We start from the raw sequence: 16,309 nt of genomic DNA on the forward strand, positions 1-16,309 counted from the left end.
CAGTATGAATTATGTGACATCAGTTATACATTGTGATGCTTTACAGCATGCTGTAGTTTATATTTATACTCCCATATCTTTGATTTTGTTTAAAAAGATAGGCACCTGAATTATAAAGAAAGTTTTAAAAAATACCTTTTTAGTTAACTTCAGTGGAATAAAATCAAATTGGTGAGGATAGGAGACAAACAGAAAGAAAGCAGACATATCCATTGCATTTTGTTAAGAAAAGGGCAACAGAAATTACATTATTGAGTTTTAATATGGAGCAGTCACCCTATCTGCCCCCCTTCCCTGGCTGAGCACAATTGATGATCATGCTGGCTGTGGGTGATAGGAATTGTACTTCATATACATGGAAATTCATATACATGGCAAGTGGTCAGTAGAGGGAGCGTGCATAAGTACACGTGCATTAATGTGCCTATCATCGCTGTCATGGTATTTTTATTCTCTTATTCTTGTTCTTGTTTTTGTTTGACAAATTCCAATCAATCAATCAATCGAGAAAGTTTCTTGTGAATATTTTGTGGAATGTTCATCATACCTGCATTTTTGTCTAAAATTACCATGTTTTATTTTAATTTCACAAAAATCAAATTCTATTAATAATTCCATATAATATCATTTACACTCTTTAACATTCCAGTGTTTGAGTATTGCCTCCCTATGTTTTTCCGATTGCTTCATTATGCTGATTTTTTTAAAAAAGTAATTTAATAGAGTCATAGGTTTTCTTCTACATAGGATAAAACATCTATTGTTTGAAAATTTTGCTTAATTTGATTGATCAACATCATAAAAGAGTGGAATCTCCAATTTATATTATTTCTGGTTAATTGCAAAAAGTGCATTAATAGCATTAAAAGGTTCTGCTCTGAGAAGAAACTTTTAACACCTCTTTACACTGTAGAATAAATGTTGTGCCCTCTTCTCAACTTTATCTTAATTTGAACAGATCTTAACTGATAGGGAGAGAAATCTGCAAAACAGTAGGGACAAAATAAATTAAAAAGATTGGATAGATCTATGGCATAAGTATGGCAACCTTGAAAGGAATCTAGGGTAAACATAACGATTATTCAGTGTACAGTAACTGGATTTTAGTTTGCTATGTTAAGGTAATAGCACCTTTTTCTGGGAGTAAGATAACTTTTTATGGGGAGAAATCCATGTACCTAGTCTTACAGGATACCCTTCCTCAATGTGGTACTTCTATCAGATGCAGACAGATTTTGGGGGGGGGTTCTCCTAGATGTGTTAGATTGTAATTCCCATGATTCTCAGCTGGCAGCTTTTTGGGTTAGGCTAACTGGGGTGATAGCAGTGTAATCAAAGAAATCTTGAGGTCGGCAAGTTGGGAAAGCTTGAAAGAGACAAAATGTAGAGATAATGACTGGCTCCAGTTATCTTGGTTTTAGTTATACAAGCTTTTCATTCATAACCAAGGAATGTTTGCCTTTCAGCAACCTGTTCCACATCCGTTAGCTGGCTGGGCAGGTATGTAATTAAGAGGAGGGGAGCTGGCTGGCCCAGGAGTTTTATCTGATAAGAGAATTGAATGCTTCTATTTAAAAAAAAATATCCCCTTCCCCCAGCCTAAGAGTAGAGAGAAGACAGGTTTTAAACTTAAGCAAATTATATTATCCTTTTTTATATATAAGTAAAAAAGAACACACAGACACAGACAAAAGTGAGAGCAATGTCTATTTGCTTTTCGCTTTGTTCTGATACTGCTTTGCCATTGCATAGGCTAACACTCAAACTGTGAAGATGTTGGGAATTTCTTCAGACACTTCCTTTTCCATCTGGGCGCTACACAATTGTTAACCGTATGGCACAGTAGATCTCCATACAGAAGTAAATTCAGCAGGTGTGGCTGTGAAGTTTGGTTGTTCCAAATTAAATACTATGCAGTACAATCAATATGTGTTTATCTTGAGATATGCTTTGTGTCTTGATCAGTATTTATGAATTCTATAACCATACAATTGAAATCTAAAAATATTTTATTCGTTTATAATTTTCTACTGTACTGCTCAGAAAGCAACATATGTGTGTTATTTATAATAGAGAAGTACCTCTAAAAACTATGAGTGGCTGAAATACAGGGTATTTTTTAACAGAAGCATTTTCCTTTAATTACAAAAGCATTTTTTTTTCCTGTGATGCCCTTGTGTCACATATCAGCATCATCTACAATTGAACAAAAACACGTGTTTTTCTTCAAAGCAAATTAAGTTTTTCAAATACCAAGTAATTCAGTCTAACTGAATAGATTCCATGGGAGCTATTTAAGATGTAGGTGTGCAGATACGATTTTCAAGTTAGATGTAGAATAGAAGAAATCAGTGGGCTTATCTCTTTTTTATCATTAATAATAGCAGCATACCTTTTAAAATAAGTTCACCTCTATTTTTAAAAGAGATATAGTGACACCTTAAATTTCCTGTGAAGAAATACTTGCTCGCTCTATGTGCTATTGTTTCTGTGGAACACCAGAGTCTTTATTCTTTGAGCGGCTTCTTTGAGGGACCACCATAGAGAGGAAGGGTTCAAGCCATTTTCTAAAGTAGTGGTCGCCAACCAATGGGCCGGGGATCACTGGTGGTCCATGAGAAAATTTTGGTGGTCCGCAGAGAAATGTCACCCCCAAAGCAATTAATCCAGGCTGCATGGGAACACAAGGCTTGCGTAGCTTGCATTGTGAACAACACAAGGTAGTGAGGGGAGTGGGGAGCTTGCTCCACTTGCCCCACACGGCTGGCCTGGCCACCAGGCTGCTTCTTTCTGCTTCTTTCTTCTTCTGCTTTTGGCTGCATGCAAGAAAAGCAGCAAAAGTCTTTGTTTCTCTCCGCCAAACTCTGCCAAAAATGAGTCTTTGGGACCCTGCAAGGCATCCTGCTCCAAGACACTGCACTGGCAAAGACTCATTTCTGGTGGAGTTTTGGGGAGAGAAAGGAAGACTCTCTCTCTCCCCCCCCGCTCCTGAGAAGGGAGCTGGAGATGGTAAAGAATGATCGATCAGTAAGAAAACAGGGTGGGGAATTTTCCTGCAGACATTTTGGGGGATTTTCCCAGTGTCTCTACTGCTTTCTGCAGACCTTGGGAAAACATCAGCAAGCCACCAATCAGTCAAAATTCATATTAGTGTCTGCAGGATTTAAAATTATGAATTTGGTGGTCCCTGAGGTTCAAAAGGTTGGTGACCCCTGTTCTAAAGCACCTGAAGGCCAGGCAAGGAATTACAGATAGAAACTGAACAAGGAGAGATTTAACCAGGAAATAAGGAGAAACTTTCTGACAGTGAGAACAATCAATTAACGGAACAGCTTGCCCTCGAAAGTTGTGGGAGCGCCATCACTTGAGACTTTCAAGAAAATATTGGACTGCCATTTATCAGAAATGGTGTAGGGTCTCCCGCTTGGGCAGGGGGTTGGACTAGATGACCTACAAGGTCCCTTCCAACTCTGTTAAACTAATGTAATCTAATTCTGACTTTGAATTCTCCACTTATAGAGACAGATTCAAGATTCAAGGCGGCGTAGAACAGCTAAGGAATTCTGAGAATTGACATCGTAACACAACTGAAAGCTCGGTTGAGAAACATTGATCTAGAGAAAAGCCTAAAACGTAAAGGAACCTGGTACCATAGGCATATAATTCCTCCTATAAATTCTACTAGAGAAAAAGCCAGAGAGGTCTTTCTTTTGGCTTTATTAATTTGGCTTTTAATATTTTCTCTCATCCTGTTTCCCTCATTTTACATCCTTGAGAATTGTTCAGGGAAAGTGACTTTGGAGAAACTAGTGATTGGGATAGGCCTAAGTGGTAGGAGAAACAGTATTTTGGATCAATCAACTAACCCCCAGATGGATTTCTTTCAGAGGGTCTATCAACAGATTAGAGATGTTGGAAGAGGATCGTGGCAAGTGGCACCAAGGAAAAGTGATTACTCGGGAAAATATGTTTTAGGGCAACACTTTATTGGTTAATAAATGGTGTGAACTCTCTTAATGCAGTCCTGAATATCTATTCCATTAAGCTTTGTTGCAAGCCTTATTCAGGTAGCCATCAACTTATGACCACAATTGAACCCAAAATTTCCATTTGCTAAGTAAGACAGTTGTTAAGTGAGTTTTGCCCCATTTTATGACTTTTCTTGCCACAGTTGTTAAGTAAATCATTATGGTAGACCTAAGCAACGCTGGATGGACACGATCAAGGCCGATCTAGAGATCGCGAAGGCAGACCCGACATACGTGGTAGACAGAGAGGTGTGGAAGCAGTACTTAAGGACATTAGCGGACCTCGCCCGAGCGCGAGATAAACGCTGAAGAAAAAGAAGAAGAAGAAAAGTTGTTAAGTAAATCATTGCGGTTGTTGAATTAGTAGCACAGTGATTAAGTGAATCTACTTTCTCTATTGACTTTGCTTGTCAGAAAGTTGCAAAAGGTGATCACATTACCTCCAGGATAGTGCAACCATCACAAATATGAGCCAGTTGTCAAACATCAAATTTTGATCATATGAGCATAGGGATGCTGCAATGGTCGTAAATATGAAAAATAGTAATAAGTCACTTTTTTCAGTGCGGTTGTAACTTCAAATGATCACTAAAAAAATGTTTATAAGTCAAGGTCTACCTATATTGCAAGCTACAGTATCTGGTTTGCAAAATTCTGGATAACTACTAGAGGTCAGGGGCCACCTAGTGGCCATTTAAAGGTGTTCAGCCTAAATGTAATACTGGGCTGTTGTCCTGAATATATATTTAATTGCTGTGCAGCTTTAGCAAAAGCCTGGCCTATAGAAATGTAACCGCAATAGTGATATTTTTTAAGCATAGAGATAAAAAAATTAATGGAAAAAGCTACCTCTGCTAAATAGCCCATCTCAGGAATTTTGTGGCCATAGGAAGAATCTGGGACTTTGTATTAGGGTTTGGAAAGCATCTCAGTGCAACCTCTGCAGAGGATATCTTAAGGTAGGCTGGGCTTGCTAAGAAAACTGCCAGCATATTTTTACCCAAAGAGCCATTAAAATGAAAGTGGATTTGGGAGCATTGCTAGAATGAGAATAAAATACAGTTGTGGAGTTAAGGAATCTGCCCCATTAAATTAACAGAGATGAGGCTGGAATAAGACAGACTGACTGACCTTGAAGCTTGTCTTGATTCAAATCCAACAACTTTGCCCCCGTGTCAAGTTCCAACATGATTTAATTTGATTAACTGGAGGATTTGGGTAGTTCCAGTCCCAGTCCAGAAGCTACCAAGTTGGAGAAAGCTTTGTTAGTCATTTTAAGCAATAAAGTGTATAACCAGAAGCAAAGTAAATTCCTTAGTTGTATCCTATTCCTATTTGGAAACCTTGGGGGTCAGTTTTCCCATTCACAATATTCCATTTGGAGATTGGTAGGTTTCAGATTGTGTTGCCTGCCCACAATCTCTTAATCAACCCCATGGCTCAAAAGAAATATTACGCCAGCTATCACATGACATTTGGACCAGTGAATCAAAAGCACAGTTGAGGTGAGCGATGAAAAAAAGCATCAAGAGGGAGTAGTCAGCATCCAGTTAAATGTTCACATAGAAAGGTGCCTGGGAATGTTAAATAATAACAAGGTCATGTGAGATATTTTTTGGAAGTAGGGGTGGGAGTGAGGCTGTCAGCTGAAAGTTTATTTGCTCATGGAAGCACTTAGCCAGGGTTTGTTTTAGTGGGATTATGTGTTCTTTAGCTTTTGAAAAGCAAAACGGGTGGTCTCTTCTTTCTCCCTCTCCTCTTTCCAGCCCCCCTCCTTTTTTGCCATCCTCTGCTGAGAGCAGTTGCGGAGGCTAATTTTTCCATCTGTCCTGCTTGGGCCAGTGACTGGGGAAGCATGGTTGCTGTTACCTCCTTCAGGGCATTGATCAGTGGAGCATTAAGCTTTTAATTGAGGTGTAAGTGTATCAGCTCAGGGGGGAGGTAGTGGCCGGTGGTGTAGTACAGGCTGGCTGTAGCACAGCGCAGAGCTTTCAAAGAGGCAAGAGCTCTTTTGCACTCACCAGTGTTTGGGCAAATACGAAGAAGTAGCCAGCTCTGGAGAGACGCCAGCTCCATCGCTATGATTCTAGGTGAGTGCTACACAACTTACTTTCATTGCCTTCTGCTTTTGTGCCCTTTGGATTAAATGTGCATATGCCTCTTTCTCCACCCCCACCCCACCCCCACCCTCTCTGGATGGGGAATCAGCATCACTTTCATTTCAATGAGCAATCTTTTACTCCCCCATGTGTGTCTGTGTATGATGTAGAGGCTTCGTAGTCTGAGAAGGCATAGACATTTTCACCTGCTTTGCAATCTTGCTGAAAGACTAAGCTGGTACTATTTGATCCTGGCAGAAGTATTTGTATAAAGGTGCAGGTGGCATCCGATAAACAATATGTCACTAAATATGCAGAAGAAAGGGCTCTTTCATCATTCTCAAAGCTGGGTTTGTTGTAGTTAAACCTGCTATTAAATCAAAGTATCTGCTTAAGCAGCCGAAGCAAAAGAGGGACAAAACGGACTGTTGCTGAGAAAAGGAATATTTTATTTAATCTAAGGTTTGGATACCCCAAAAATGTATGTCTGCCCTGAACCTCCTTTTTATGCAGTTCATGCAGCTGTGTATTACATATTGAGAGCGAAATCAAGTTGACTTTTGATTGGATTCAGCAGTCTTGTATCAGTTTCGTAAATGTTCCAGCATTTCTTAAAATGCAGTTGGACAGAACCCAGAAAAATCACTGGCAAACTTAAAAGGCTTAATTCAAGTATAGGTGAAAATATTTGCAAGAATATTTGACATGATTAGATCTATTGAAAAAGTCAACTTGTAATTTTGATGCACAAGAGTGTAGGTGTTTCAATTTTGCTGGGCTGTGGTTGTCAGGATTTGAATGGTATCTTTTGTATCCATTTTATAAACCTTAAATTTTTATTATTCTTTCCTTTCCTTTTTTCTTTTTTTTCTTTTGGAGTTCCCTATTTTCATTCCCCGTTTCTCTGACTTAATCATTGCCTTCTTACTTTCCTGGGCCTTGAGCTGGAACATGATAACAGTGGAAACAGACTATTTGTTTTTTAAAAAAGTAGAACCGAAAAAAAAATGTATTTATACTTTACAGAATGTATAGAAAATTAATTTAAAGTGCTCTTTTAGTGAACACTGTTTTATATTGCTTATAAATCAAAAGAATAGCCAATATTTTACATCCAGATAAAAATTAGAAATAAACAATTCTTTCTAAAATATAGCAAATTTAGGGTAAAACATCCCAAAGAATATTTTTAAAATATTTGGTGTGTTTTTTTTCAGTACAGATTTTTTTAAAAAAAGAGACATTCTAGACTAAAAAGCATAGGAATTTTCTCTCTATTTCCCTCCATTTAATGACAGGCCAGTTTTTTCTCATGAAACGGAATGGGTTGGGTCACTTTTGATGAACTCTTTTTTCGAAACCCTCTTTTGTAAAGGAATTGTATGTTCTAGTCTTTTCAAACCTTGATTACAAGTACCATTTGTGGGGCTTTTGTCTGACTAAGATAGACTGCTGTGCTAGAGAAATCAAAAGAAAAGCTGGCAACCTTAACTATCCTTTGCGCCCGTGTTTTTTCTGCATACTGTATGAGGAGGATTCTGCAGTATCTACTCCTGATTCTTTTGTGGGCAGAGTCTGGGGTATTTTGGTGATGGTGATTAGAATAATGTACTGATTATTTGGCTTGGAATGAAATGATAGTCCCCCATAATTTCTGGGTATAAATGTACATTCCTACGTGCCTGGGCGCAGACGTACAAAAGCAGTCTGGAAGGAAATTCAGCCAGTGAAGGCAAATCATGATAAAATAGTTTGAAGTCTCAAATTCCGTTTTTCCTTCTTCAGTCTTCTGTGACTATGTAAGTCCATCTGAAACAATATATTCAAGAAACACACGCACACACACACACACATTTATGGATGGACGGGATAGTTTCGTAGGCTATGGGCCAAGAATTCCTTTCATTGCTGTGAAGAAATTGTAAAATTTCAATCCAATTCCTTGCTATTTCTATGAAGGTTTGAAAGATAGCTAGACAGTTTGTGCATAGTGTATTGTTGTTGTACAGGGAAAACAATACAAAACAATTATTCTTCCCCAATCTTTTCTCTGCTTGTGGTAATTTTATATTATTAAGGACATCTTCAACCCAGATTGGGCAAGTTATATTTTATAAGAATGTGTGGTCTAAGAATGTGTGATCTTCATTTGGGTCCCTCAGACAGCAGAATTTTTCACAAGCAGCGGTGTAGCACATCAGTTGTCTCACATGGATGGCTTTAATATTTTCTTTAATAATCCAAAATATTATGTATCCTTCCTATCCCCTTCTGACATAAAATGGTCTTTTCTCATATTTCTGGAATGTATATCCAATTCAGGAGTGATGCATCTGGAAATATTTGTTTCTGTTGTATTTAGCTTTCTCTTGTTCTTCTTGTAAAGAAGCATATCCTAGGAAAAAAATACTGCAATTTATTTATTTATTTATTTTAATTAAGAATAGATTAGGTGCAGACAAAGGCATGCTTCTTTCTTTAGCAAAACCAAAAATAAGAATACCTTTTTTTCTAAATAGTCTTAGATTAAAAAATATTTTGCAATGATCGCAATATTATTCAGAAAGTTTCATTTGTGGTATGCAGATATTTAACGGCAAGTTGCCATTGGAACAAAACAATCATGTTAAAATACATAGACGTAATTTTCTATAAAATTTTAAAACTAAAACGGTTTAGCAGTTTTCATGAGCTATGAGATTTATCCATTGATCTTTTCTGCTAAAGGCAAAATTGTAGTTAGAATAATACTGTAGGAGAAGCTGCTTTCAACAAGCCAGCCATGGAATGTATATCTCTTCTCTCTGTATGTATCTGGCTGGTACCCAAGCAAAGATGCAGTAGTATGCACCTAGTTTTCCATTCCCTAGACGTGGTATTTGTATTCTGACATGTTCAAAGAAAAAAAATTATAATGTGATATAGTTCATATTCTAAAAAAATAAAAGAAGGATGGATGTATCCTAGAAAACCATTCTGACATCCTTGTATCAGTGCTTCATCCATATTTAGAATCATCCATGTTGTAGAAAAAATTCAAAGAAAACAGTGGAAGGAGCAGCAAGCATTGACATTGGTACAATGACATAGTTAAACAAATGTATATAAAATGTACATAATCTGACAAAAGAGCAACATAGATAAAATAGTATCTTTAATCATATCAGCTCTAGGTTAGCATCATGGATGCATCATAGAGTTGTGAATGTATACATGTGCTTTGCAAAATAAATGTGTTGACTTAATAATTGACCACCACCCCTTTTTAAAAAAATATGCAGTTTTCTAAGGCAACAACTTCCTTCCTTCAGCAAAATTAACCTAATAATAAACAAGATACATTCAAATTAAACTAGCAATCCTACAAGTCTGAAAGGAAAATAAATGATCTTATCAATCTAGAGATTTTTTTTTTAGCAGCCTAGTGATATATATGTATTTCACATCAAATTGGTTACAATCAGACTTTATGGGGGTGAAAGTGTTCTTGCACAATAAGCTTTTTCTCATTGGCCAAGGAAATGATTTGGGTGAAATATGGACAGCTGCAAGAAAGCAGGAATCAAAGTATCAGGCAAAGGTACAATGCTACCTACTGCATTCTCGACCCCTGCATTTTCTCAGTTTGTGTGTGCGTGCGTATGTGTGCATGGTGCAGGGAACTGTATCGCATAATTGTATTCATGTACAATGGTAACCATACAAAAACTGAAAAAAGGTGGGGTCGAGAATGCAGTAGGCAATATTGTATCTCTATTCCTGCATTCCTGCAGCTGTCCTTATTTCACTCAAATTGATTCCTTCAAGTAATCATCCAGTTAACTCCAGTTCATTCTTCCAAGTACACCTGTTTTAATATTTGGCAACTTGTCAAGTTTCCAATTATCAGCCTCCTCAATAATAGCCTGGTTAGCTCAATATGGGTTATTTTCAGGAAGGTATCATTCTGTGCACAGAAACTAACTTCAGTAAGATCAAAAGTACCATATATACTCGAGTATAAGCCGAGTTTTTCAGCACATTTTTTGTGCTGAAAAAAAAAACCCTCGGCTTATACTCGAAGTCAGATTCCCTCTGAAAAAAAAATGGTGTGGAGCTCCGGAGCTGGGCAGCCGCTTCCCTGCTTCCGTGTTTCCTTTGCAACTTGTAAGCATGGGGTAATCGGAAGCAGAAAAGTTCTTGCATGAGGATGTATTGTTTTTCTTTATTTAACTGTTTTTTTAGGGGAAATCCACCGTCATGTGAAATGCTCAGACACGAAATCTATCCGCCTGAAAATAAGTGTGTGTGTGTGTGTGGGGGATTTTAACAGAGGGAAGACATAGGGAGAAGGCAAAAGCGACGGAAGATCCTTCAGGAAACTGAGGGGAGACTCATCCTTGGTCCAGATGAGCCCCTTCCCCGCCCTAAGGAAGCAGAGGCAGCCAGCAAGGGCAGGCAAGCCCCGCCGTGGACTCCATCTGTCCTCTCTCACCCACCCACCCAAAGCCACAAAGTCCCCCAATCGCGCAGCCCAGAATCGCCCTCCCTCAGGAGGCAGCAATGACGCCGGTGTTTCCTGAAACAAGAAGCTCCGCGTGCAATGAAAGCGCCCTGGCTCTAGGCTCAGAAAACAACGCGAGCTGAGGTGGCTTCGTTTCCTCAGCCCTAGCTGCTTTCAGTCCGCCGGGGGAGGAGGGGGAGGACGAGGTGGTGGCAGCGGCTCGCGCTGTTTTCTGAGATCGCAGAAAACAACGCGAGCCGCTGCCACCACCTCCTCCTCCTCCTCCTCCCGAGCGGACTGAAAGCAGCTAGGGCTGAGGAAACGGCCACCTCAGCTCGCTGTTTTCTGAGCCTAGAGCCAGGGTGCTTTCATTGCACGCGGAGCTTCTTGTTTCAGGAAACACCGTGGCGTTGCTGCTGCCCCTGAGGGGGAGGGCGATTCTGGGCTGCGCGATTGGGGACTTGTGGCTTTGGGTGGGTGGGTGGGAGCCAGGACGGGCGGAGTCTGAGAAGCGGGCTTGCCTGCCCTTGCTGGCTGCCTCTGCTTCCTTAGGGGCGGGAAGGGGGCTCATCTGGACCAAGGATGAGTCCTCCCCTCAGTTTCCCTGAAGGATCTTCCGCACGCTTTTGCCTTCTCCCCATGTCTTCCCTCTGTTAAAATCCCCACACACACACTTATTTTCAGGCGGATAGATTTCGTGGTCTGAGCATTCTCACATGACGTGGGTCTTTCCCCCCTAAAAACAGTTAAATAAAGAAAAACAATATATCCTCATGCAAGAACTTTTCTGCTTCCGATTACCCCCATGCTTACAAGTTGCAAAGAAAACACGGAAGCAGGGAAGCGGCTGCCCGGATCCGGAGCTCCAAACCATTTTTTTTTTCAGAGGGAATCTCACTTGAGTATAAGCCGAGGGGGGTTTTTTCAGCACAAAAAATGTGCTGAAAAACTTGGCTTATACTCGAGTCAATAAGTTTTCCCAGTTTTTTGAGGCAAAATTAGGTGGCTTATATTCGGGTCGACTTATACTCGAGTATATATGGTACTTATAACCCTGCTGCAGCCAAAAATTGGATATTCTTGTTGAGCTAACCATGGTTTGCTAAACAAATTATAATTATCTGGATTCAAAAATCCTACTGAGCCATATATACAGAAAAGACACCATTGTTAAATTCTACTCTTGATGACACATCTATCCAGTTTTCCTATCAGTGATAAGAAAGCAGTTTGTCATTGCCTTGTTCTTGGTTATATTTTATTATTTCTTTCCTATAATCTTGGAATTGTCTGCTAGTTTCCCAACCACATATTAACCATGTCTCATTTTGCTTAGTTTCTAAGATACTGCTGTCTATTGAGATGATGCGTCATAAATAGTGTTTAGAAATTGCAGTGACTAGATTCACACCATATCCTAAATCAAAATTATAAATCTCTTCTTATTTCATTTAATAGATTTAGGTAGTTACCCATCTCAAATACTTAACTTTAGACAGAAGACAATATTAAAATGATAAAAAGCATATACAAAAAAATATAAAACAGTATCTGGAAAACATATGTAAGTGATGATGAAACACTGAGCATAAACAAGACCTGAGCTCCGTCTCCACACTTGGGGTCTCAAACTCAAGCACAGAACCACATTCTCAGGGTTTTGAAAGACCAACAGAGATGGAACCAATCTATTCTCTAGAGGGATGGTATTCCAGAGGATGGTGCCATGACAGAAAAGGCCCTACCATCAGTGGTGGGATTCAAATTTTTTTATTACCGGTTCTGTGGGCGTGGCTTGGTGAGCATGGCTTGATGGGCATGGCAGGGGAAGGATACTGTAAAATCTCCATTCCCACCCCAGTCCAGGGGAAGGATAGTACAAAATTTCCATTCCCTCCCCACTCTTGGAGGAAGGTTACTGCAAAATTCCATTCCCTCCCCACCCCACTAACCTGCTTTCCAGCTCCATTCTCCTGTGCAGGGCAACAAAAGAAGACCCAGCCGATCAGCTGGGACTCAGGAGGCAGAGAATAGATGGGGGGGCAGAGTCAGTCAGAGGTGGTATTTGCTGGTTCTCCAAACTACTCAAAATTTCCACTACCGATTCTCCAGAACTGGTCAGAACCTGCTGAATACCACCCCTGCCTACCATCCAAGACTTCTTAGCAGATTGCATCCAGAGTATGACATTATTCATATATTATTACAACAGTAAGTCGCATGGTGTAAGCTGTTCCAATAAAGCTGCCTTTTGCAATTGACTGATGGTGGTTTTGTCAAGTGGTGCCCAGATGTTTTGGGATCCAACCCAAAGCATTAATTACTATTGGAACTTTCTTAGCTTTCTTTTATCACAGCCATTGTGCTTCTGCTATATTTGTTTTCTCCTTTTCTTTTTCTTCTGCTATCTTCAGGTACTGCCATGGCCATTACCTAGACTTTTTGTCTTTTTTATCCAGTTATTAAGTCTGGAGTGTTATGTGGCAGGTGCTTGTCTGTGTGAATTCTAAAGTCCCAGAGCACTTTAGTTTCTTCATTTTCTGTTACTTCAACTATTTGGTGGTTTTACTTGTTCCTGCTTGCAGGCAAATTATATTTCCTGCAGATCTTCCAATGTGCCATTGTTGCTATTTTATTTTACCGTTCCTTATTTGTGGACAGTCATTTGCGTTTCTTTCAGATGCTAACTAGTCCATGGTTTCTTTTTTTATTAGTTTTATGTTTATTATTTTATTTATTACTTATTGTTAAAATTTATATGCCATACAACTCTGGGCAATTTACCAATTGTTAAAAATATTTTAAAGGAAATAACACAAGATAAAAGGAACAAAGATAGAAAAGTAAGATTAGATTTTCTTCGTTATTTTGTTCCTTACATCTATAGGAAATTCGTTACTAATTTTAAACTTGTCCTATTTTTTTGCCCAAGTCTTTATTTTTATATATACAGAGAGAGAGAGAGAGAGAGAGAGCAGTTGCAAACTCTTTCGAAATTGGTAACCCTGTGCTTTAACCCTTCTGAATCTGCCTAGCATGACTTAAATAGGTGATTGATATTGGATTGCTTTAAGTTTAGATTACCAAAGGCTGAATAATGTATTTTTGCTTAGTTGTATGGTAGTCTTATGGAGTCTATCTGCTCCAAAAGTACATAAATTTTTTAGACTTCTTTGCTCACTGAGTACACTTGATTTAGGTTGACATATCAAAGAACTTCCTCCAAAGAGTGAGAGAGGACAAAACCAAAAATTAATTTGCTTTGATGTAAAAAGAAAAAAAAATAATTAAATCTAAGTAAGTGCAATTAATATCATTCATATTTTTAATAGTTTTCCCATTCCCTTGTAGTAAAAATGGAAAAGGTTAAATGCTGCCCCCAAGTCCTGAAGGCATAAGCACTTAGCCTCTGGAGCTATAGGGTAAACATCCAGGATAAATATTAAAAGTATCTTTAAAATGCTTATTCCACATAGCAACCACATTTGAGCTATTTTAGTAAATCACGTAATTTGGAGTCTTTCATTTCTTTGGGTTGGGGCCAGAGCTGCAATTTGAAGTAAATTCTAAGTTGAACAGTTAGAGCAAAAGAAATGTTTAATTTTTTTCCTTCCTTGTTGTAGTGTGGGCCAGATTTACAGTGAAGAGATCTGTCTGCCTCACCTCCATTTTTCCCTTATCTTCTCTTTCTGTTGGTCTTCCAGATTCTTTGAGAACAATGGCAACAAGGACTTTTGTTGAAATAGAAGTCATGTGAGTGCCATTTATTAGCCCTGGTATAGAGAGTTCCAGTTTTACATCCTGTATGTGGACACAGCTTTGTGGATTTTAAAACTGAGAAGAGAGGGAGACAATTCCTTTCACTCTTGTGACACATAAAAAATTGCCCATAATTCAAATAGAGAAATAAATGTTAAGATCAAAAAGACTTTGGGTCTGAACGCATGACATCAACTTGGGTATATTCTCCCTGAATCTTTTCATGAAAGATGGTGATGTTCGTGCTCAGACATTTGGGAATCTGACTCCCTGCATTCTGGGACACCGCAGAAAGCAAAAGGTTTTTCTCTGCTGTTAGCTGGGAAAAGTTTAGTTCACCAACCCCTTCTTCTTGCGTTAACATTAGCATGTCTTAAAACCAACAGTTCCTCCAGCTTTTCAGCATGACCCAAAAACACAGATATGGGACTATTAGTAGGAGCATATGTGACTATTTCTGTTAGGAAACATGTTTCAGTTCTGTTTTAATGGCCATAAAGCAGGTTTTTTTCAGCTTGTCATCGGGTTGTGTTGGAACCAAAATTCCTGACTTAACCAGCCAACATGGCTTGGCTTATATTGCTGGGAATTTAGTTTCAGCATATCTGGAGGCTGGCAATAATCCTCAAGTGATCATCCATTAAAAAGATACTAGTGCAGAAGGAAAACTTGTCATTCAAGCTGTTATTTATATTTGTGCATTTTATACACTTGATGTTCATACATGCAGCTGAGAATAGCATAATAATTAATATTTTAATGAATTCTATTCCTTTGCAAAATTTTATTCAACGTATTAGTTTATATATGTGTTAGTCTTGAAGGTGCCATAAGACTCTGTTATTTTTGTAATCGCTCTTATCTGAAATGCCTAAATTTCTGGAATGTTTCGACATGTAAATACTACTTGGAAGAATGATTGTCTTTTTGTGCCTAAGCAAACAAGAAAAGGTAATTTTGTCTTTATCTTTGTGTATAGGTATGTATATGAGAGCCAATTGAGGGAGTCTCAGGATAAATTACCAAAGACCTTGGGAACGATTAATTGCATCAGAGTTTCATGTTACTGTTTTATATTGGGATTTGTATGTTCATTTAATCATTTCTCATTCTGAACACTCAAGATGGACCAGATCCTACATTTTAATACTGATGGGTATATTTAATTTAATGAATAACACCAGTGTGGGCTTTACTTAGACACCCAAAGATAATATTTATTGGAAATATTGAGTTTCTGGTTGGTCATGTTAGCTTCTTAATGAGGCATTCTCAAAAAAAGTGTTTGAGAGTGAAGTTGGGTGATCTATAAATTAAATAATATGAATGTAAATAAATAAATCCCTGGGGCAGTATTAATATAAATAAATCCCTGGAGGAAGAATTTAGCTGGTAACAATTTCAATATGGACAGTTTTACTTAGTTAACAAAATAAAGATCAGAGGATCTGAGTAGTGGGATCTAGTATTATTGGCTGTTACTAGTATTCCTTTCAACTTCTAACAGTCTGATATAAAAGCCTTGTTTGATTTGTTTGAAGTAGTTTGTATATGTCATTCAAAATTTCAGTTTAATCTACCTGTCTTTTGTCTTCTTTCTGTCTAGTATCTCTTGGCTGTAACAATTTGAGAAGGTTATAATTTACAGATTAAACTCTTCCTGGCTTAGAATTGTGTCCTTGATCACTGGCCCTCAAAAGAATGGGATAGTCCTTTATTTTCTTATGAGCAGTCTATTATTCTTTGTCTTCCTGTTCCTCACAAAAACAAATCTGTGCACATAAAGACCAATATTGCTGCAGGACCTAGTAAAGGCAAAGCTTGAATTGGACAATTTTCTCCTTTTGAATTTCTGAGCTTCTCTGCCCCACAGGTCAAGATTAAACTTGTTCCTCTGTTCTGATGTGCTTCACATTATATACTTGTCACAGAGCCACATT

The 16,309-nt window shown here is 38.4% G+C and overlaps 1 protein-coding gene across 4 annotated transcripts in view; it reads left to right on the forward strand.

Moving 5' to 3' along the window:
* Positions 1-16,309, forward strand: part of ZNF385C (zinc finger protein 385C) — a 261,764-nt gene that overhangs the window by 151,751 nt on the left and 93,704 nt on the right. For 2 of the 4 annotated variants that reach the window (XM_087916252.1, XM_087916253.1), the window contains exon 1: positions 5,517-6,118. The exons of the other annotated variants lie outside the window; for them this stretch is intronic. In XM_087916252.1, coding sequence (XP_087772378.1) covers positions 6,109-6,118 — 10 coding nt within the window. In that variant the 5' untranslated portion in view covers positions 5,517-6,108. Of the gene's footprint in view, positions 1-5,516; positions 6,119-16,309 lie in introns of those variants that run through there. 4 annotated transcript variants of the gene reach the window in all.

Source organism: Pseudonaja textilis, chromosome Z (genome assembly GCF_049901715.1).
Source record: "Pseudonaja textilis isolate UNSWEBS1 chromosome Z, rPseTex1.2, whole genome shotgun sequence".
In the NCBI taxonomy this organism is placed as follows: domain Eukaryota; kingdom Metazoa; phylum Chordata; class Lepidosauria; order Squamata; family Elapidae; genus Pseudonaja; species Pseudonaja textilis.